Source organism: Melanerpes formicivorus, unplaced genomic scaffold, assembly GCF_026170545.1.
Source record: "Melanerpes formicivorus ecotype bairdi unplaced genomic scaffold, bMelFor1.0.p_v2 SCAF_2, whole genome shotgun sequence".
In the NCBI taxonomy this organism is placed as follows: Eukaryota; Metazoa; Chordata; class Aves; order Piciformes; family Picidae; genus Melanerpes; species Melanerpes formicivorus.
Window position 1 is genome coordinate 28,031,790 of NW_027142354.1, and position 21,471 is coordinate 28,053,260.

Consider the following 21,471-nt stretch of genomic DNA (forward strand, 5'->3'; position numbering starts at 1 on the left):
TCAGAGACCTGCTGTACTGAAGTCCTGTGCAAGAGAGCATCTGCTTTGCTTGCTTCTCCAGTAAGCTCCTCCAGCTAGCTAAAATGTGTGCATCAACAAATCCAGAAGCTGTCCGTGGGGAGTCAGAGGTGTTACTAGCTGAAGTAAATACAGGAATACTGTGTTTTTCAATGGCTATAGCATGGGGAGAACCTGGAGTGCCTAAATAGTAAGAAATTACTGACTATAAGCTAACTTCTGTGTTGCCTGGAAATGTGCAGAAGTAGGTGACTACCTTTGAAAAAAAAACCAAAACCCTAAAAAAAAAACCCACCAAAAAACCCCACAGAAGTTCTGCTTGCTTTATTGCATTATGGAGATAGGGTGCATTCAAGTAACTCAGCAGAGTCTCCTCATGCTTCTCTTAATGTCACAAGAGCAGTTTCTGATGTTTCCCACCAAGTGCATAGAAGACATCTGTTAGTTTTTCAGTCCCTTCTGTCTTGAAAGTATATTCAGTTGGTGTAAATGGACCCAGATGCCCTAAACTTAGCTGAGGATTTGGTCCCAAATGTTTAATGTAGTGTTATGTTTAGAACACTTAACAATTTGAATTCCAACATTTAACACATTTCTTTCCATTGTTGCCCAATTCCATACTGAAAACCAAAGCTTCTGCACTGCCCAGGTCTGTGTGATTTTGCAGACTTGGTGTCATAAATAGGATCAGATTATCCTTGCAGCTGGCACATTCTCACTTTCTCACATTTTCCCATCTATTCATTTTGCCTCCATGAAACCCATTAGTGCAGTTGGGTTGAATATGCCTTTTAAGAAGAAAACAGTTAAATGGATTAGAAGAAGAAAAGGTTCCATTTGAACAGGCAATAAAAAAAGGCGTTTTCTTGACAGTACTTTAACAGTTGGGGGAAGAAAGCTTTTATCCTCTACTGCTTCTTGCTTGGAGTCTAGGTGGTAGTTTCCTCGAAATAGCACCTACAGTTATTTTCAACTCCCTGTCTAAAATTTACCCATCTGTTTGTACATTCAGTACAGATACTGGAAGGTGTTTTTTTTTTCCCCTCTCTGGGAGAGCTGTCTGCACAGAATGTCTCCAGATCTTACAAGGAGACTTTATCAAGCAGCCTTTGTAAAACACTTGTGGGAATTTCCCAGCACTTGGGCACATTCTCTCTGCTGCTCTCACTGGACTTCTGGCATGTAGGTATGGAAGAGAGAGAGATAAAGTGTAGTATTGTTGGCTGTGAGACAGTGGGAGGAGGTATGAAATGTTCAGGAGGTCCTTTGAAAGTCAGGATATCAGAACACTTGCTGTGAGATTTAGAGTTTGGCTGATCTGTGCTCTGTGCCTTGTTTACCTTGAGGTCTCTCAATAGTCTTAAGAGAGCTATTCCATTCTTTGTTGTCTTGCTTTTTTTGCTGTTGTGTGGTTTTCTGTTTATCTTATAATAGGCTTGGAATGATAACAAACCAGCAACATTTTGTAGGCAGATTTTCCCTTTCATTTTCCATTCTTTTTTATGCACTATTTCATCAGCCTGATATTGATTGGGTCTCTCAAGTTCAAGTGGGGTAGGTGAGGACTCTGTCTCTAGGATTTGAAGTGTTGTTTTCCAGCTTTTGGATAGGATATCTGTGACTGTAAATAACTGTAGGCTCCTAAGGCCAAATTCTTCAGATAGGACTGTTGCCTATTAAAAAAAAGTAAAAGCCAATTTCCTCCTGCTCAGTATTGACTGTAGTACTGGGAGGGATACAAACCCTTGTGCTTAGATCTTAATTGCAGCTGCAGGGAATGCAATGAAACCTTGCTGGTAGTGAGTTTTCTGTCCTGCATAGTGTGGTATCTTTTCTTCCTTGTCAAACAGTTGTCAACTTTGTTAAAAATACAAATACATTTACTATTTTTTTCCTTTTTTTTAGGCTCATCTGTCCTTGATTTCTCCTTGCCCTCTCTACAGGGGTCTCAACAGTGGGGAAAATTTCTTAGGCTTTTCAAAACTGGGCTTTTGCTGACACTTCACGATTGCTTATCAACCTCTTCATCACCCCAGCCATCTCCCCAGGTTTTGGTTGAGTTAGTAGTGCATGGTGCTGTGGGTCACTGGGCTGCGTACCAGGACTCACTCAATCAAGGAGTAATTTACAGACCTGCACACCCTGCCAGCTCTGTGCTTTATTGTTGCTGCACCTGGGAGATGAGGTGACTTGCAAGTGCTAGCATTTGCTTGGCTCTTTACAGTAATCTGCATGTGCTGCAACACAGATAGGCCCAGTGGAAGACAGGACACTCAACTCTATGGATTTTCACATATACTGGTCTTAAGGCCCAACTTTTTCATGGACTGAGCAGCTAAAGGCATACATCAGTACGCTACAAATGCCCACCAAGTTTCTAGCCTATTTCTATTTCAAGGTGTTTTTGTCCTGTAACACTAATGTTTCTCAGAAGACAAAGATGCACTGCTAAGCTTCTTTGAATCTTTTTTTCATTGCAGGCAGTTTTGACTAGGTCTGCATCCTAATAAATAGATCTCTTGCAAGTTCTGAAGGCATAAGAACTCTGCTTTATAGTAGGGAGATTTTATTTGGTCATCAAAGGGAGTTTCTAGTAATGACAAAAGTACATGTTGTTTCTTGAAGTGATTCTTCTTACTTATTCAACCCCTGAATAATACTACAAAATACCATAGGAGGTTAAATCAGAAAGATCACTGAATATTCAAGTACACATGCAGGTTTGTGGGTTTAGCTTATTGTGCACTTGGTAGCAGAACAAGGCAGGCATTGCCTTGAATGTGCTGCCCGGGGAGGTGGTGGAGTCACCATCATTGGAGGCGTTTAGGAGACTTGACAGGGTGCTTGGTTGCATGGGTTAGTTGATTAGGTGGTGTTGGATGATAGGTTGGACACGATGATCTTGAAGGTCTTTTCCAGTCTGGTCTGGTCTGGTCTATTCCTATTCCTATTCTTATTCTAATGTTCCTCCACTGAAAAATGCATTTGAGTTTCTGTTCCTTTTATGAAGTAAACACTGATGTAGAGATTATTCATCAAACTTACATCAGTTTTAATTTCTCTTTCTCTAGGTTAGCAGGGAAAACAGAAACAGCATTTTGCAAGACATCTTGGCAGCTGTAGAGTCCTGCAGAAAATGAAGACCTTTTCTTCCTGGTAAATGTCAAAGCTTTTATTTTAAGAAAACATTACAACATTTGGTGGATGTTTCAGTCTGTTCCTGCTGCTTTAGCCCCTGGAGGCTTCACTGGAGCCTCTTTCCAGTTGCAATGTAAGAAGAGTTACCTAGAATTTCAAGCAAATTTCCTGTAGCCTTATTTGTGGCATTTGCAGAATTCTACTTCAGGAGGGAAAATAACTGACACTACCCTCTCAGGAGAGGCCCAGACAGTAGTTAAGAGGGTGGCATTTTGGGTTTATTTTCAAGCTTCTAATGGCAATTCTGCCTTTTTATATATATTTTCAAATCAATAATGTTCAGCCAAATCTTGACTTGTATTTTTTGTGCAGAGTTTATTAAGTCAGGATTGACTTTATACTGCATTTGTTGATGTGAGTTTTACAGTCTCTTATGTTTATTGATGCTTTCTGTTGGTTGGATATTTTTTTTTCTTGTTCAGTTCTGTGCATGGTTAATGCTGAATTAAGAAGTGTTTGAATTAATGCATCTCCCTAAGAGTCATACAAATGCGTTCAGGAAAAGTGCTACCCCATAATCTATTTTGCATGTTGTGAAAACAGAATTCCCTGCCAGGTGCACACTTGCTCATTGTATGATTTCTAATATATTGTAAAAAGCAGCTAAGAATCCAGTCACTTCTTCACTTTTTTTCTGTTCAGTTCAACAACTGTTAAAATGTGCAAACTAATTAAAGGCATTTTGAGGTATCATTTTAGTTATTTCTGTTAAATGGGCACCCAAAGTTGTAGGAGACTGGATGGAGGTGACCTGAAAACAGCTGGGGGCATGGAGGGAATCTTCTCTCTCATTCCTGTATTCAGAATGAGGGTCTGGTACAAACTTGGAATCATAGAATTATTAAGGTTGGACAAGACCTTCAAGGTCTTCAAATCCAGCTGTTAACCCACCAGTGCCAAGTCCATTGCTAGACAATGTCCCTAAGTGCCACATGGTGGTTTTTGACCAACGTGTCCACATGCTTTTCCAGGGGCAGCTTTTGAGCCCCAAGCCTGTAGTGTTGCATGGGGTTGTTGTGACCCAAGTGCAGGACCTAGCACGTGGTCTTGTTGAATATCATACATTTGGCCTCAGCCCATCGATCCAGCCTGTCTGGACTCCTCTGTACAGCAGATCAGCACTCCCTCCTAGTTTCATATCATCTGCAAATGTACTGAGGGGGCACTCAATCCTCTCATCCAGATCATTGATAAAGATATTAAAGAGAACTGGCCCCAATACTGAGCCCTGGGGAACACTGCTCAGAACTGGTCATTGGCTGGATTTAACTCTGCTTACTGACATTGCCCCTCCACAGATGGCAGGAGGTATGTCCCCTGTTAAAGGCTGCCATGGCCTTGTTTCACAGCTGTGCCTGATGTTACCATTCTGCCCAAATCCATTTGGACAGTTGTATTGTCTTTGTCCTGTGTGATAAAAAGGTAATTCTTCTGGGAGCCCCACTCCTTTGGCAATGTATAGCTCCTGGCTGCTTTTCTGCAAAATAAGGCTGTGCTCTGAAGGTATCACTAATCCTTTAATAACGGCAGGCATCTTACTCAGACATGACATCTTCTTAGAGGTGAACCAAAGTAAACTTTTTCAGGGCTCTATGCCATAGACTTCCAGAGAGAAACCTCTGCACTGAAGTGTTGGATGACCTGCTGTTTCAATATTAAGTCTTTTAGGCTGTAAACTATGCTGGAAAAGGTTAGCTCTTTCAGTGAACAAATAATTACCCAAAATCTAGCAAGGTTTTAGTGGGGCTGCTGTTAAGTTTTAAATAAGGGCTGAACTTTAAAGCTAAATATAGTGGAGATATTTGACACTTCTCTGTGGAGGACTGGGAGGGGAGTTCCTTCAGGAGTGATACCAGAGTGCCATTTTCCAAATTACAGGTCAGCCAGTGATGTTGGGGGCTCATACTTAAAGTGCTGTTTGGTCTCCATAGAAGTATGTGTGTTGCCCTACTTACAGTGCCGTGATGCCTCCTGTAGTCCCATCATATAGTAAACGAGGAAAAAAACCACCAAAACAACAAGTTTGAGGAACTTTTGACCAGTTCATTTACAGTGCTTTTAAACCATTGTCTTGTGATGTAGGGAAGACTATTTGTAGTGAGGACAGTTAGTCACTGAGAAATCTTCCAAAATGAACATATGTCAATTTTTCCTGCACTGGAACCGCAAGTGAAGTTATCAGCCCTTTTAAATTGGATGCTATTTTTGATGCTAACATCAGTGGCCCTTGGTTTATGCTACCTATCTGGAGATAGGCTGAAGTCTGTAATTTGGTGGGGTTTTTTTTAAGCCCATATTCTCTCTGAGCAAATGCTTTTCAAGAGAGAAAAAAAGAATTTTTGTAGCCTGTTCAGCAGGAGATTGTAGATGACCTTAGCAGTCATGTCTGGCCTTTAGATCTGAGACACTCCTCAAGAAATGATTGGCCTGGCTCGAATATTCATTGAGTGAGAAAGCAGTAATTCCAGCTGAACAGAGTTTTTATAACACCCTGTGTTTATTTTAGAGTTAAAAATTTATTGTCAGGTCTTGCACTAGTAAAACATTTGGAAGGCCTTGAGAGTACTGTTTACAATAAATGGAGCATTCACAACTCCCACGAAGGGCCAATTTAACTAACTGCAGACATTTGGTGATGATAACCTCTGATATACCAGCAAGATTGCAGATGACAGCATCAGTGCACCTGCAAGTTTTAATTGGTGCAAAAAAAGAGGAGAGAATATGAGGTAACAATTACTTTCTCAAAGCCCAAAAATCAAGGGTGATTTTGGCAAGGAAGCTTGTAATTCCAACATAAAATTGCACACAGCATGGGATTAGCAGGCCCTGCATTATTTATTATGCATCAGACGAATCTGACTTGTAAAACTATGAGCAGGCTGAATGAGAGGTGAATCTTTTACCACTGGACCTGCTGCAAAGCTAATTGTAAGTAATATGTCTTTGTTACAGATTTAAGGATGTACAAGCACCAGTGACACATTGTAATTAAATACCAGCTCCCCAACCAGGGAGTAATCTAAATACAGCAATAATGGGGTAGTTAAAAAAATACACATTGATGAGAAGATGACTGTTGCATGCTGGAGAATTTCACTGGTAATTCTGATCTTCTAAAGTGAGCTGCAGAAAATTCAGCTAAGTTTTAACTTAAACTCCCCAACAAGAGAAGAGCAGTCATTTGGTGGATTGGAGCCAAATGCAGAGGACACTTCTTGCTTTATTCTCTTTAGTTATTTATTTTTCAAAGCTGTGAATGACATAGCAGAGCCCCCCAGGAACTTCAGAGTATTAGAATGCCATTTGGAGTTAGATACTGTGAGTATCTGGCCATCTTGTCAAGAGAAAAAGATTCACACCGTTAAGTCCTTTTTGTTAACACTTGTCTTAAATAAAATGAATGCCTTGATTTTCTGTCTGTGGGAACAAGAACTCCAGTTCCCCAGGTAGAATAAAGTTGTATGACACTTCAGAATGAAGTGAAGAGCAGGACCTTCAGCATTTGTGGGTTTGGATGAACAGACTTTGTACATTACTCCAGTCACTGTTTCCTGCTGGCTTGCTGTGGTGGAAAACAGCTGAGCAGAAGTCTAGGCTGGGGACTTGCCAGTGTACCTGGTGATGTGAGCAGATCAACAGCCTATGGTTGGCTTTGGTAAAATGTTACTAAAAGTCTTTACCACATCTTCAGGCCATGCTTCACCTGTAGGAGTGTAACACCTGGGTTTTACTCTGAGATGTAAACAAGAACCTATTAGTGACAGGAAAGTTTAGAATCTCACGTGTAATGCAAGAGCTAAGTAGTGTATTTGTGCTCGGTTTACCATACACTCACTATTCTCCTTCCTGTAGCCTGCTGTATGTATGTGCTTCTCTCTGCTTGCTGGTTGACTGCCCTGCTGAGCCACTGTTGATGAAATTCACTCTCAATGTTTCTTTTCAGCAATGGTGATGTGTGATCTGGGTGAAGCTGGAGGAGGCAGACAGGGCTTCCATCTCTTCATCCCTTCTGACATTTTTGTGATGGAACTGCATGTACCAAATGCTCTTGTGGATTGAGCGCTTAATTTCCTCAAGCAATGCTTCAGCTTGCTAGCTTATAGGAACAAGAAGGCACGGGGCTGACTGAACAAGAGTTGGGCAGACTTCTGTATTCAGCCCCTGCTGAGTGAATGGACCCTGCAGTGCTGGAAAAAAGTCCAGCCTAGCATCTGGATCTTCAAAATTGACACAATATGGAACTATATACAAAAGATAGTTATGTAGTGGTGGTGGCCATCCCTCCTGATTCAAAGCTGTGCAAGAGATCAGAAATGTAATGCAGGCAAACTGTTCAGCCTCAGAAACCTGAGGCCCAAGTTTTCACAGCAGTTAGGGATTGTGAAACCTATCATCAGTGCTGCAGCTGATTTGAAAGCAGAGATAGTTGCCTTTACTGTTCATTCAGAGCCCCAAACTGCCCCATAAGTGGAGTTCCTGAGGTGTCACGATGCTGTTCTGAGCTCTGACTGTTGAAATTGGGTCTTGTGTAAAGGTTAGGTACCTGTTTTCTTAGCCTTGTGTGCATCAGAGCCTTAAATACATTTTCCATCATGTAGAGAGTAATCAAGTCTAGCTCTGCCTCATGCAAACACAGAGAGACATATCTAAGATGTGTTTAATCAATACAACCTCATACCTATGAAAAGGAACTAATGTTTGAATTTTACCTTGACTTGTGTTCTGCCCTAGGCCTGTGCTGTCCCTCAGCAGAGGAGCTGGGTAGGACATGCCTCGCCTGGCAACCACCCTATACAGCAGGCAGCTGGGCTTCACGGCACACTGCTGTCCCCAAGGACAGCCAGGGGCTGGTGGCTTTAACTAAATCAGGAACTGTGACACAGTGGTGTTAACTCAGTGTAATACCAAAGGGCATGGAGATGGTAGAGTCTTTTGGAGACAACGTGGTACTGGGGAAAGGTGGGGCTGCTGGGCCTTGCTCCATGCTAAGCAGATATAGCAGCTTGCTGCTGGGAGGATTTGTGCAGCTGTTCCCTAATCTGGTTTGGTATGCTTGAGTTAGATATGCAGAATGGCTGAGGCTGATTGGGATGACTGGAGTTACTTGTGATGGGAATTAATTCAGACTTAAGTTAAAGGTGTGGAAACTAGAGGCCTAGGTGAGGCTAACTGAATATGTGAAGGGTTTTAGTGCTTTTGACCACTGCTTGTTTGCCCTGCCTCCATATAAGGAGGAGTGATGGTTTATCTTCATAGCCTGCCATGCAGATGCCCCCAAGGCAGAAACAGGGCTGGTGGCTGTTAGTAAGAGCCCTCCACCTACCTTTATAACCTCCATCCTTCATTTGTAATGAAGCGCTTCATGAGTAGGGTGGTGGGAGGAGAGGTTTGATCTGCCAGAAATAGTCAGAAGGGAACAACTGAATTCAATTTCCTCTTCCATATCACACCTGGATGCTCAAGGAGACATTAGCAGGGCCTAAACTGCACTGGTGACCAGATGTCTCAGGAGGCTGACATGGAACGTTCTGCTTTCACTCTGGTGAACGTGAGCAGAATTTTGCCTAGGTTGTGCTGAGCTTTCTAAGTATCCAGTTCATGAGATCTGAAGTGAATGGAAAACAATAGGTTTCTCAATTTCATAATGCAAGTGAAAACAATTGAAAATAATGAAAACCCAAAAACTGCTGCCACACAAAAACATACTTGGATGATTTTATTTTCACAGGGTGTTATGTAGTTCTACCACTTATAATCTTAAGTGTGGCACAGTAGGGAATCTCAGAATGCAACTATGTATTGCCTAACAATGAGACTTTAGCTACAGCATCTTGTTAACTCTTTCTCCTTAACTGGGACATGACAGCCTGGTGCACATCGTTGTGTTGAGACGTAGAAACCATCTACAGTAGTTACAGTAAAGAGGAGCAGCATGACACTGATAACTGCAGGGGGGTTTAGTGAAAAAAAAAAAAGAAGGAGAATGAGGAGGAGAACATGTGTGTGTGTTTAGACACTGTAGTAGAGGAAGGATTTGTTGTAGCCTTTTGGCTTCCAAAGTAGTCATGCATTCATGTAAATCAGTGTTTCTCAAACTGTGAAAGCATGGCCTGCCTTTTTGCCTCATTTGTCTTTATGCAACTATTAAATTGGCAGCAGCTCAGTTTCTCAGGGGGAGGGAAATCAGAGCCCTCTGTAATTACTGGCTACATGTGTTTATGGACACTGAGCTGTGTCCAGCAATTAAAGGCATTAAGCTGCTCCCTTCCTAATACAAACACTTCCAGACAATAATTACAGCCCACTTTGCACTTTCCTGTCCTTGAAGAGGTTTCCCCAAGGCCCTTTTGCAATTCCCAAGGGGGCCGTTGCCTGGATTTTGAGAAACACTGCTGTAAATCAAACAGGAGCATGAGATAATACCTAAGAGCAGCTGTTTATGCAAAGCTGCTTTCTTTGCAAATAAGGTGCACCATATGCTTTGAAAGCTTTCCATGCACTGGATGCTTTCTTTTCTCACGCTTGCTTTTGTTACTCTGTGTAGCATGGCTCGTTCACACAATGTTTCAATATGGCTGCATGCAGTATATCGACCTGTGATGCTATGCTGCTATTCAGAGTTGCCACCTGCATAACATGTTAAGGAAAAAGACGAGAGATTTGCTGTTGGAAAAAAACCCACCAACCACAACTGATTTATCTCCGAGGTTACAGTAGATGTTGTACTGTCCTTTTATGTATTCATTACTTCAAAGTTGCCTTTTGCTATATGCTATATATCAAATGCCAATTAGTTTGCGTGCAATCAGCTGTTTAGTTATGGCAGGAAAGAGATGTCTTGTGTGCTTTTCACTGAGCTGTGTTCCTATTTCCCACTGTATTCGTTTGTGATTCCAACTGCTGTAGGGTTTACAAGAACCTGAGATGAAGTGGCACTGTGTTTTTCAGGACGCCTTCCAATCCTACCCACACCAAGGCCTTTAGCTGAAGGACGTCTGCCCTGTGGTACTCTTGTGTAGAAGTTAGAAAAATAAACATTTGGAGGTTTTCTGTTACATTTGAAAGAACCTAACCCCATATGCAGCTCTCCAACCTATCTCTTTGTTAGTTCTAAGAAGTGTGAGGCCTTTGCACTAGGAATAATCCCTACTGCTCCTCAGACAGGCTTTGCTGAGAAGCAGTGTCCTCCAGGCCCATGTCTTCTTGGCTGGCTCTTCTGCACTCCAGGTTCCGACTCATGAATATGGCATGGGCTGGACCTGTCTCTCGTCGTGATCTAGGTCCTGTAGCATCAGTGGCTTCGCAGGTCTCAGTTAGTTGCTGGAAGGGAAAGAAGGAGGGAAGGAAGGAGGGAAGGAAGGAGAGAAGGAAGGAGGGAAGGAAGGAGAGAAGGAAGGAAGGAAGGGAGGGAGGGAAGAAAAGGGTAGGAAGGGAGGGAAGGAAGGGAAGAAAGGAAGGAAAAGGAAGGAAGGAAAGGAAGGAATGGAAGGAAGGAGGGAAGAAAGGAGGGAAGGAAGGAAAGGAAGGGAGGGAGGGAAGGAAGGGAGGGAAGGAAGGAAGGAAGGAAGAGTGAACTAGTTTAGGAAATTTCTAAGTAACACTGCAGCTATTTTTGAAATGACAGGTAAAAAAAGGTTTGACAGTGCATTAGGAATGCCATTCTGTGGAACTCTACAGGATTCTTAACATGCATTATTCACAAGGGACTTCTGAAGAGCTACTTGTCACACTTCACGTAACGCATAAATCTGAAAGCAAAGCTGACCAGGAGCTAGAGGTTTAGTACCACACATGTGCATGTATGGAGAGATGTAAAATAATTTTGATTGAAAAGGACTTCTGGAGGTCATCCAGTCCAAAATGCTGCTCCAAGCAGGGCTGACTTCTAAGAAGTTAAATAAGGTTTCTCTGGGGCTTGCTTTATACACATCATTTTAAATCCAACTTAGAAAGAAGTTATTTCATCAAAACTGGAAAGCAATTATTAGTCTGAAAAATATTATATGTGGTGTCACCCCACTGTAAGGAATCCATTAGTATAAAAGCTTTCCAGAACTGTGCTAACATTTAAGTAAAATGCTTCCCCTTACCAATTTTGATCAGATAGGCACCTGGACTCTGAGCCGGGCCTCACCTCGTCTCAATTTAACCATGTAATCTTTGTGTATCATCTAGGCTGTTAATGGTTGGTAGAGAAATACAAGGATCCCAGGGTAAGATTTCTTCCTAACAGCTGGGAGGATGAAATGGATTGTCCTCTCCCCTCAATGTAGAGGCAGTCTACTGAGACTACGTGCCCAAAATTTTAGATGGCTTAAAATTAGATGAGGTGAATCAGTCTGGCTGAGTTCTTGCCAGTTAGGCTACAAACTTGTTGCAGTCACCCTTTATCTCTCATCCATTTCCTTGTGTTACTGCTCTGTAGTGCTGAGGTGAAAATTTCAAAATTCAGGAAAGCAACTGCTGGCAACCAAAGCTGAAGAAATATACTGAAGCACACAACACAGCAACTGTAGTACCACTGTGTGCACTGAACTGTCCTGAGAAGGTAGACTGAACTGGGACCCTACTGGGCAGAAGGCTGGGGGTTCTTTCTGTGTACTTTTTTGCTGTTAGAAAATGCTGAACCACAGAGCATGCAGCTCTCCTTTGAGGAATATTTTGTACACATCTCCTTTGACTAACCCTTTCATCAACAAGATTTTCAGGTCCTGGATTGAATTTCTGGTCAGAGAAAGGGACAGAATAAGGGCACTGTTCAGTGGGAACTGTTCCTCTTTGTACAAATAATTAAGTCCTGCATAAGCAAGCAAGGAATGAGCTATGCAGTCTGCTTGTAATGGTACTCATCACCTAGGATGAAGAAAATGTAGGCTTAAGTCCCTGGTCTGAATGAAAGGAAGAAGGACTCTGTCCCAGTTTACAATTTCAGGTGCATAGTTAACAGCCAACTTGTGAATTACTTACAAATACAACACACACTCTCTCACACACACACACTAAAATCAAACATTCCTCTTTTCATTGTGATGCAGCAAAATCCCAAACAACTACCCAAATCCTGACATTGTTTTGGAAAAGACCAGTGAGAAAGAAGGAACTAAACAGCAGTGAGGACAGTTCAAGAACCTGATAGGACTGCCATTGGTAGTTCATGCTTACTACTGTCGTTTTGGCATTACCTGAGCTGCTTGACTTGCTGCTGCTCTAGCAGATGGACCCATGGCAATGTTCATACTGCTGGATGACAGGGTGTCACTGGTGTTACCTCCATCTGCAGCTGAGAGCCCAGAAATCACCAAAGCACTTGAAAAACTTCTCTTGCCAAACAGCAGGCTGAGAGTTGAGCTGGTGGAAGAGGCCAGACTGGACCTGAGCATTGCTGCAGCTCGGTCCTGCACAGTCAGCTGGCCAGCAACAGGAACAGCAGGGGACTGAGAAAACACAGAGGTTGCTGAGTTGTGGAAGGACAGCTGACTACTGGAAAGCCTTTGGGCAATTTCGTGGGCAGATGTAGATGTTTGAATGAAAGGCTGGCGGCTTTCTACAATTGGTCCAGAGTGACTTGAAGGAGATGGCCTTTGGTTTAAAGCAGTGTGTGCTTGGACAGATTGACTCTTGGATTTTCTCCTGCCTTTAAAAGAAAGATATATATATATATTAAAGTAAGTGTCATCCTTACAAACTCCATGGTACTGACAATGTCTGTTCTGTACACATTACAACTGGCATATTGCTACTGGGTTTAACAGTGTAAGAATCCCAAGAACAACAGAAATGCCAGATTTCTTTGCCTGTTAACCTCTCTGTGTTTCCCACTACAAGGGTTATGGCTTCTGGTCAGAACAGCTCCAGTGGTTCAGCACTAAGGCAAAAGAGAAGAAAATGAGAAGACACTCCAAGGGAAGTATTCTAGTCACAGGCTCATATCTGCTCTGCCGTGTACATTTTAACTTGCCCAGTGAGTGATAGAGCATAGCATTGCTCTAACTTAACTCCCCTTCTCTTTCACAACCACACTAAAGTAGGGGATGTTGAATATCCTAAGTGCAAAAATGAACCACAGCGATGTGAGTTAATACAATGGCACATTAATAAGAATTATTCCTGCATACAGGGAATAGGAATTTGAGAATTCAACCCAGCAAAAGACTACAGCATTCAAGTCACAAGACAGTTTTAAAGACTACTACTAAACTATATCTGTCCTCCAGGAGTGGCATTTACAGTATATCCCAGACTGAAAAGATGCAAACACTTTTAGTTGGGCTAAGTCTATTGGAGGTCTGAATGAGACCTACATAACTCTCTTCTCCCATTCTGTGAGGCATCTTGATGCAGCCACTGTTGGATACAGAGTAGATTAGAAAAAGTATCCTGTGATGCTTAGCTGATCTTCCTGTACATACACACCTCTCATTTAAAACATTTACATCAACACTGCATGCCACTCAAACAAATGGTTTCTGTATTTCTTACATATTTAAATAGGCATAGAATGACAAGTAATTCCATGTATTGGCCAGTGAGCTTGCCCCCCAATACTCTGCAAATGGCATGCAGCAGGCTGGCATGCACCACAGGCCCTTGAAGAATTTACTGTTGCTGCTGACAGGCTCTAACGTATGCAGCAAATACCCAGTCACTGCTTGGCTTTCTTTGCTTTCCAGGAAACTCCAAACATTAACACAAGCTGGCATTTTGGTTTCCTAGCTATAGCCAGTGGATGCCAGAAAATCTGTGGAGAGCCATCAACACAGAAATAAATTTTCCTGGCAGGCTTTCCCAGGTTGTTGGTAATATTTTTATTTCTTTTCCTCAACACCCAAAGTATGGAGGGGAGAGAAGCACTGAAATGCTTCCAGATAGTGACATTTTGCGAGCATAAAGGAATAGAAATCTCACATTATCTTCTAGAAACATGACTGCTGAATTCATAAGGGTTCCAGTAACACAGAATTTCATATCCAAACTACTTACATTAGATAGCTGAAACATGCTGTTTTACATCCACAGCCCTGCTTTCTGGAGGCTGGTATAATTAGCCCCATTTTTCAGATGCTGAAGCAAAGGGAATTCAAGTGACTTGGCACAGAGTCAGATGGTAGAGCTTGGGCCACAACCTAACTGGAGATCTTTAGCTAGCCTAAAATCTGATTGGTTTGGCAAACTGGACACTTTCACACTCCATTTATAATGTATAGTTAGTTCTACTTTTATATTCCAAACAATAATTATCTTTTTCTTTTTTCCTAAGATGGCATGCAGAGCAGCATTCCCTGTAATATCAGCCCCAAGATTGCTGCTTGAGAGCAATGGGACAGATGCAGGTGGCTCCTGTGGGCACCATGCTGCTGGTGCCCTCTGCACCTCAGACATGATCGATGGGGAGGAGGCACACCGCAAAGGGGCTCTGGCCTGGCTGCTGCTCTGGTAGCCATGCGCACGTGTGGCCTCCTCAGGGATCCAGGTTCTTCAAACTCCAGAGCTGCATTTAAGAGCTTTGGTTTCTACATCTGATGGTTATTTTAATATGTTACTCTTTTCAAATAAAAAGAATGGACTTGAATTAACAACAGAAGGGCTGTGGTGTATTAGTTTGTACAGTGACTAACGTGGCCAAACATCTGTTTGTGATTTAAACTGCCAAGCTGACCTCTGTCCAAAAGTATTCTATATTCATCCCAAATGCAGTGGTTAGAGCATTGGACAGGAGACCACCCACATCTGCACATAAATAACTGTCCTTGAAAAAACTAAGGAAATTAAGACTGCTCTGTAAACTGCATCATGAAATAAGGACACTTTGGGGGACAACCCCACACATTTCCAATGCTCCTGGTTTTGATTGCACTTTTACATAGGGCTTTCATTGCAGACATGGTGGTGCCAGGCTGCAAAATTACATATGAAATATGAAAACAATTGATACATAGATTTGGAGTGTAGGAGCTGTGATCATCTAGTCTGCTGTGCTATATAGCATGGGCCATAGAAAATGTTGGAATTAATTCCTACATGGTATTACTTACGATTATTTTTAAGATACGCATCCAGTATCTCCAGTGATGAAGAATCCATCTTAACCCTTAGCCATTTGTTTCACTGTTTATTTACTCTCACTGCTGAAAATGTGCACCTGGATTCAAATCTGAATTTGTTTAGCTTTGTTATATACAAGTCTATTTGAATCAACTGCCTTGGTCAGCTTTTGTTGCCCAGGTAAGTACCCACAGATGATGATAAAAGCATCCTTTACAATATAATCTTTCACTTCAGGATGTATTTTCCAGACTTGTGATCACGTTTGGGCTCTTCTTTAAACTACTTCTGAATTACAAATGTCCTTCTTAAATTAGGGCACTAGGACTATGAGTAGTAGGAGGCCAACACAAGTCAGATTGACAGATGTGCATTACCCAGGCCATCCTATTCATTCTAGTGCTTTAACAACAGGCACAGCATAAGTTGTTTCCCAGTCCTCTGGTATTGCCTCAGTGTCCCAATAATAAGACCAAACAAGAGCTTCCTTTCTTTACCAGCTCTCTTAAAAACCACTTTTAATGAGTCATTTGGATTTACTCAGTTAAGTATATAGCTTTGATTGCCACACTTTCATGTTCTTTGTAGCTGTTAGGATGGAAGTGACTATTTTATGATCAGGTCATAGAAACAAATACATAATACAGAATTAAACAGGTTGGAAAAGACCTTTGAGATCGAGTCCAACCTCTCACCCAACACCATCTAATCAACTAAACCATGGCACTAAGTGCCTCATCCAGTCTCTTTTTAAACACTTCCAGTGATGGTGACTCCACCACCTCCCTGGGCAGCCCATTCCAATGGGCAATCACTCTTTCTGTGAAGAATTTCTTCCTAACATCCACCTAAACCTCCCCTGGTGCAGCTTGAGACCATGTCCTGTTGCTCTGTCACAGGTTGTCTGTAAGAAGAGACCAACCCCCACATGGCTACAACCTCCCTTCAGATAGTTGTAGATGGCAATAAGGTCTCCCCTGAGCCTCATCTGCATTTTTCCCAATACAAACAAGACACTTCTCATTTCTACTTTATTGGCAACTCTGCCTTTCTACAACATGCTGGATAAAGGCCACTGTTAGAATTCTTTTTGTTTCTAATACTCCTTAATAGTAAACATCCACAAACTCATCTTTTGTCCCTAATGGTGCTAGCCAGAAACTTCTCCTTGTTCCATTGTCTTATTAATGTTCTCTCAGGACTGAATACTGATTTGCATTTGCTATTTTCCACTTCCTTGCATTTGTTGTGCAATTCTTCAATTTACCTCAGAGCCAGGTTGCCTTTCTTAACTAAGTGTGACCTTTTCTCTTGATTGTGGTTTTCTGGGCACCCAAAACGTTCCTGCAAATAACTCACAATTAACTTTCATTCTTGTATAGCATGCTCAGGACCATTATTTTACAATTAAGTTTGCCATTCTGATTACTGCAGTGTCAAGTTATGAGTGTGCACATGGGGCTTCCTCTAATGCTAGACTCGATTAAAAACAGCAGTTACTTCATTCTTACAACATGATTTACATTCAGGGCAAGATTTTCTCCAGTTGTGCCTGTGAGCTGTAATGATAGGTCAAAATAATCTAATGGGAAACAAAACAAGTGTCATACCCCTCTAGTTCTCTGCTTTAATTTATACAGTAATACCACAACTTGTTGAAATGTTGAGTTAATGGGCTTTACATTGCAAGTTTTGATCCCACAGTGACTCACTGCCAAACTTCATTTGAATTTCCAATGCAAAGATCAGTAGTTCTACCTTGTGAATACATCTGAAGTAGTTTTGAATCCATAACTTAATATGAGAAGGGCTCAGCTGTTAGTAGACAGAATGAATGGCAACATCTAATTTTCTCCTGGTAACTGGCATAGACATAGGAAGTTATTTCCTGTTTGTTTATTCTCCACATGCACTGATGAACAGCCAGACCAATTCCTCAAATTGTCATGGTCCTTCCAAGATAATTAATATTTCTGTGTACTTTCCCATCTGCTGTTCCCAGCCAATAAGCCCAAATTCTCTTGTGCACAGGCTCCCTGCATCACACATGTAGACTCTATCCCATCCACATTCCCATTCTGGCATGGTTAGTGACACCTCCTACACAAAAAAACTACACACCAAGGAGTTAGACAGTGGAACCTTTGTTGAATCACATTTGTCTTATACTCTCTTAGTTAATACCTGGACCAATATCAAGAACCTGTTTCCTTTAGGAGAGACAAAGCTATGGTTTTCTAAAACTAGTTTTCCACTGGGTATGAGGACACTCCAAAAGCATCTGCCCATGCAGCCCCTCAGGAGAAGACTACAGAAAAAACCAAGTAAGTTGTGCAAATACCTGCACGCTGGTGGACCTCTTGAGATTGACCTTGCAATTGAGGGGTTCCATCTCTGGTGGGCTGTGAGCTACTGCTCTGGCTTGAATTGCCTGAGGAATTGTTGCTGGATGAAGACCCCCCTCCACCATCCACCTCTTCAACATTACCTCTCTCGTGGTGAGCTGCATGGCAATCTTTCCGCATTCTGTTTGCAGGAACACACAGACATGGTCAGGCATTTATTATGCGTGCAAGTTTGTGCCACCAATGTTAGATGCCCTCAAAACCTGTAATTGTAACCTCTTGTTCTACTGCAGGTCTTTTGACACTTTATGAGATAACAAGGATGATGATAAGCTTACTTGGAACAAAACTATAGGACACAAAACAAACCTTTTCTTGTCTAAATGGCTTTGGAGCCCTGCAAGACCTTTAGGACTCCTTACCTAATCACAGAATGGTAGGGGTTGGAAGGGACCTCTAGAGATTGAGTCCAACCCCCCTGCCAAAGCAGGATCACCTAGGGCAGGCTGCACAGGGAGGCATCCAGGTGGGTTTTGAAATTCTACAGAGAAGGAGACTAATGTTACAGTGGTCTCTAAATATCAACTTTTCCATGAAGTAACCTAGGAGCAAAGAAGAGGAATGGGCTGGAGGGAGCTCAGTGGGAGTAAACTGCATGGTGGGAGACTAGCATATTAAGCCACTATATTTAATCATGGCATTTTAGCATAGGCCTTAGAATGCAAGCTGGCTTCCATAGTCTCTGCATGGTCCCCTGCTTCTCCTCAGCCACAGTGGAAACAGGGCAGGTGGTGGGAATGAGACAAGGCTTACAAGTGAATTATTGCTGTATGAAAAGTGCATGTAGGAATGAGAGATGAAATGTGTTAGATATTGATCATGCACACCTAGGGGAAATCAGAACACAAGTTTTAGATGTGTCGTGGTCAAGAACAATGATCATCTATATTGCCAAAGCTTTGGAGCATAACCCACCAAAATCCACTAACACATTTAGTCATGTTCTGACATGTCAGTAAGTTTCAGAAATTACACTTATATACAAGACATAAGCATTAAAATTCCTGGGAATAAGAGAAATGTCTGCAGTGCTAAATGATTTGATAAGGAATCTTGCCAAATACGTAGAAAGCTTTGCTTAAAAGCTATGAATGAGTTAATGAATTTGCTTTCTGCTCTATCTGTAGGGCTCTTTTGTTATATTCTGAGTTATATGCAATTAATTCTTTACTCATAGGTAGCAGTATGGAAGTGCTCTCATTCAACAGAAAATACAGTGGAACCCGGATTACAGGGTCTCTATCTGCGCAGCCAAAATGTAACACCTACCTTAGCCATTTGGATCTGAACCACTTTTTAATGTTGTCCAAACTGACAGGTCCCCCCCAAATGTTCCTCAGTTGGCTGTGTGTTCCAAGGTATGATGTGGTTAAAGGGGAAACATACATTGGATATCCCAGTGGCTGATCACATGAAGAATTAATTAAGTTCCGCAAGACCTGTTTGTTGTTCTGGATGCTCCCTCTCTCTGGGTTACGGTTGCGTAAGAAAATCAGTTCCTGCTGCTGCCCAGCCCAAAGTCCTCTGACGCACTCCTTGTTGACCTACAGGCAGGTAAAAAACGTGGATCATGTGAAAACAGTTCTTACTCGAGATGCAGAACTATGCTATCAAGGTAGAAGAGCAGTAGCTATGTGTGCAAGCACCTCATGTCTTTGCACCAACAGGCTTTATGAACTTTTGCAGCTTACTCCCTGCTAGAGCCTGGAATGTTCTTTCACATACAAAAACATATGGGTACAAAATGGAATTCAGTTTAAGAGAACTCTTCTAGCCTTCAGTCGCTACTCTGATTACTAAAATCAGCTTCTCCTTTTGGCCAGATTACTCAGAAATAGTACTAATTACCACAGCCCTAAAGTACTGCCATATTAGAACAACTTTATATGTACCTTGATAACCTTGAAGCTCAAGTAGCTTTTGTGGAGCATAATAACTTTATATTCATCAGCTCCTTCATCTACCACATGTCTCAGGGTTAGCAGCTCCTCTCTGTTGGAGAGTACAGCGCTGCGCCAGGCTGGGTCTCCTTCATGGCAAATCACAACCTTTTCTTCAAAGGACTGGATAGCTTCATACAAAACTGCTGGGTCCTCATACTCATCTGGGCAGGTGAACTGGTCCTGGTAGTACAGGAGAAAGTATTCAAAAGGCCAGGCATGTTTGTGAAAGCACAAAAAAACAACCACTAATAAACAAACTCCTGTTTTATTTCAAACAGTTGCCAGCTAATTCCCAGGTGACTTGCCATTTGATGTCTTTGGGAAGGTAGAACAATTAATTTAACAGTAACATAGAAAGGTGCAATTTTGGCTTATTGCAACCTGTTCTGATCTCGTGTCTCTGCTGGGCAAAGACACCCAGAGATTGCCAGCTTATCTTTCCTTTCATAAGTGGAAAACCATGGGAGACAGAGCTTTGGTTAAGCCAAAGGGAAATCAAAATCACCTGGGATGTTCCACAGTTCTTGTGGAAATCCGTATATTTACTCACAAAAAACACCCACCAATAAAGCACAGCCTGGGAATCCATCAGTAGATACCACAATACTGTGTTATTACTTCAGCTGGCACACAGCAGCACGGCCAGTGATAACATTCATAAAACTATTCTGTCAAACTCTCAGATTATTAATTCACAGCAGTTTGAATTCAGTTACAGTCAGAGCAATTCTAAGTATCACGCATGATAAAAGCTCATGATACAAAATCATAGCATGCCAGACAAAGAACAAAAACAACTCCAAGCTATACAGGAGTTGACCTGAAGAAATGGCAACTGCTTCAGTGGAGCTCTCAGGGGACCGAGGGCCCGGTTTGCAGGCCTGATCCATCCCACAGGTAGGTCTGCTGCTCATCTAGGGCACAGGTTAGGGACATTTCTAAGAGACTTCCCAATCTGGTGCAGCCATCAGACTGGTACCCACTGTTGGTTATGCAGATTGGGAGTGAAGAGGCAGTGGATGGGAGTACAAAAGCAACTAAAAACTACTTCATAGCTTTGGGGAGATTACTTGAGGGCCTGGGGCTGCTTTCCAGCAGGACAACCCCTAACCTGTACTGGTCCCTGCTGTTGTTCCTCTCCAGATGCAGGGCCCTGCACTTGTCCTTACTAAACTTCATGAGGTTTAAGATCAAGTGAATGCAAAATAAAGAAATGCCAAGCTTTTCCATTTTGGTTAAGGGAATTTCTCTGAATAAGACAACAAACACTGTTTCCCTTTCTCCCCCCTCCCCCTTTAGGTTTCCTGTATTTCCCTAACAAAACAGATGCAGTAGTACAAATTAAACATTAATAAAAGACCTCACCTGGTGTAGCTTCAGAGACATTCGGATTGCTGGGGCAACAACCTTGTGCAGTAGATCCATGTCTGCAAAGACCCACTCATCTTTCGCTGCTATCCGAAAGTCTCCTTTGAACAGTGCATGGAGTCCATAAAGAAAAGAGTCCAAGCTGTAAGAGAAAGCCAGCAGTGACTCCCAGAAATCATTAATGTCCCACTGGCCCAGACCCTTGTCAGCCACTGGCCACATGCTGAGCTGTGCAGTGAGTGACAGGTGGCCCTCCAGCACAGTCTGAGTTCCTGCATGGGTATCAGGTGGCTCAGTTTGTAGCGCATAAGACCCTTAATGGGAAGGTCGTGAGTTCAAGCCTGCAGTGGGCAGTAGTGTCCTCGCTACTCTAGCTGTGAGGTCTGTGGTGACAGGTTGGACTCGATGACCTTTGAGGTCCCTTCCAACCTTAGGAATACTGAATACTGAAATCAGGGGTAGCACTGCATATTTCTAATGAGAAAGCATTCTTT

At 42.3% G+C, this 21,471-nt stretch overlaps 2 protein-coding genes across 14 annotated transcripts in view; one reads left to right on the forward strand and one right to left on the reverse strand.

Annotated features, from left to right (window-relative positions):
• The window catches only part of NTPCR (nucleoside-triphosphatase, cancer-related), a 73,533-nt gene that overhangs the window by 36,456 nt on the left and 15,606 nt on the right, over window positions 1-21,471 (forward strand). For 2 of the 11 annotated variants that reach the window (XM_068154417.1, XM_068154477.1), the window contains exons 5-6: window positions 3,090-3,174; window positions 13,045-15,365. In XM_068154417.1, coding sequence (XP_068010518.1) covers window positions 3,090-3,158 — 69 coding nt within the window. In that variant the 3' untranslated portion in view covers window positions 3,159-3,174; window positions 13,045-15,365. Of the gene's footprint in view, window positions 1-3,089; window positions 3,175-6,171; window positions 6,245-7,162; window positions 7,475-12,254; window positions 12,428-13,044; window positions 15,366-21,471 lie in introns of those variants that run through there. The other 9 variants (XM_068154467.1, XM_068154437.1, XR_010989322.1 and 6 more) reach the window with 8 other exon arrangements.
• The window catches only part of PCNX2 (pecanex 2), a 163,457-nt gene continuing 152,199 nt past the window's right edge, over window positions 10,214-21,471 (reverse strand). For 2 of the 3 annotated variants that reach the window (XM_068154361.1, XM_068154371.1), the window contains exons 29-34: window positions 20,975-21,119; window positions 19,559-19,789; window positions 18,936-19,210; window positions 17,603-17,787; window positions 12,402-12,853; window positions 10,214-10,539 (exon numbers count right to left, since the gene is read on the reverse strand). In XM_068154361.1, the coding sequence (XP_068010462.1) occupies window positions 10,366-10,539; window positions 12,402-12,853; window positions 17,603-17,787; window positions 18,936-19,210; window positions 19,559-19,789; window positions 20,975-21,119 (1,462 nt within the window). In that variant the 3' untranslated portion in view covers window positions 10,214-10,365. Of the gene's footprint in view, window positions 10,540-12,401; window positions 12,854-17,602; window positions 17,788-18,935; window positions 19,211-19,558; window positions 19,790-20,974; window positions 21,120-21,471 lie in introns of those variants that run through there. The other variant, XM_068154380.1, reaches the window with a different exon arrangement.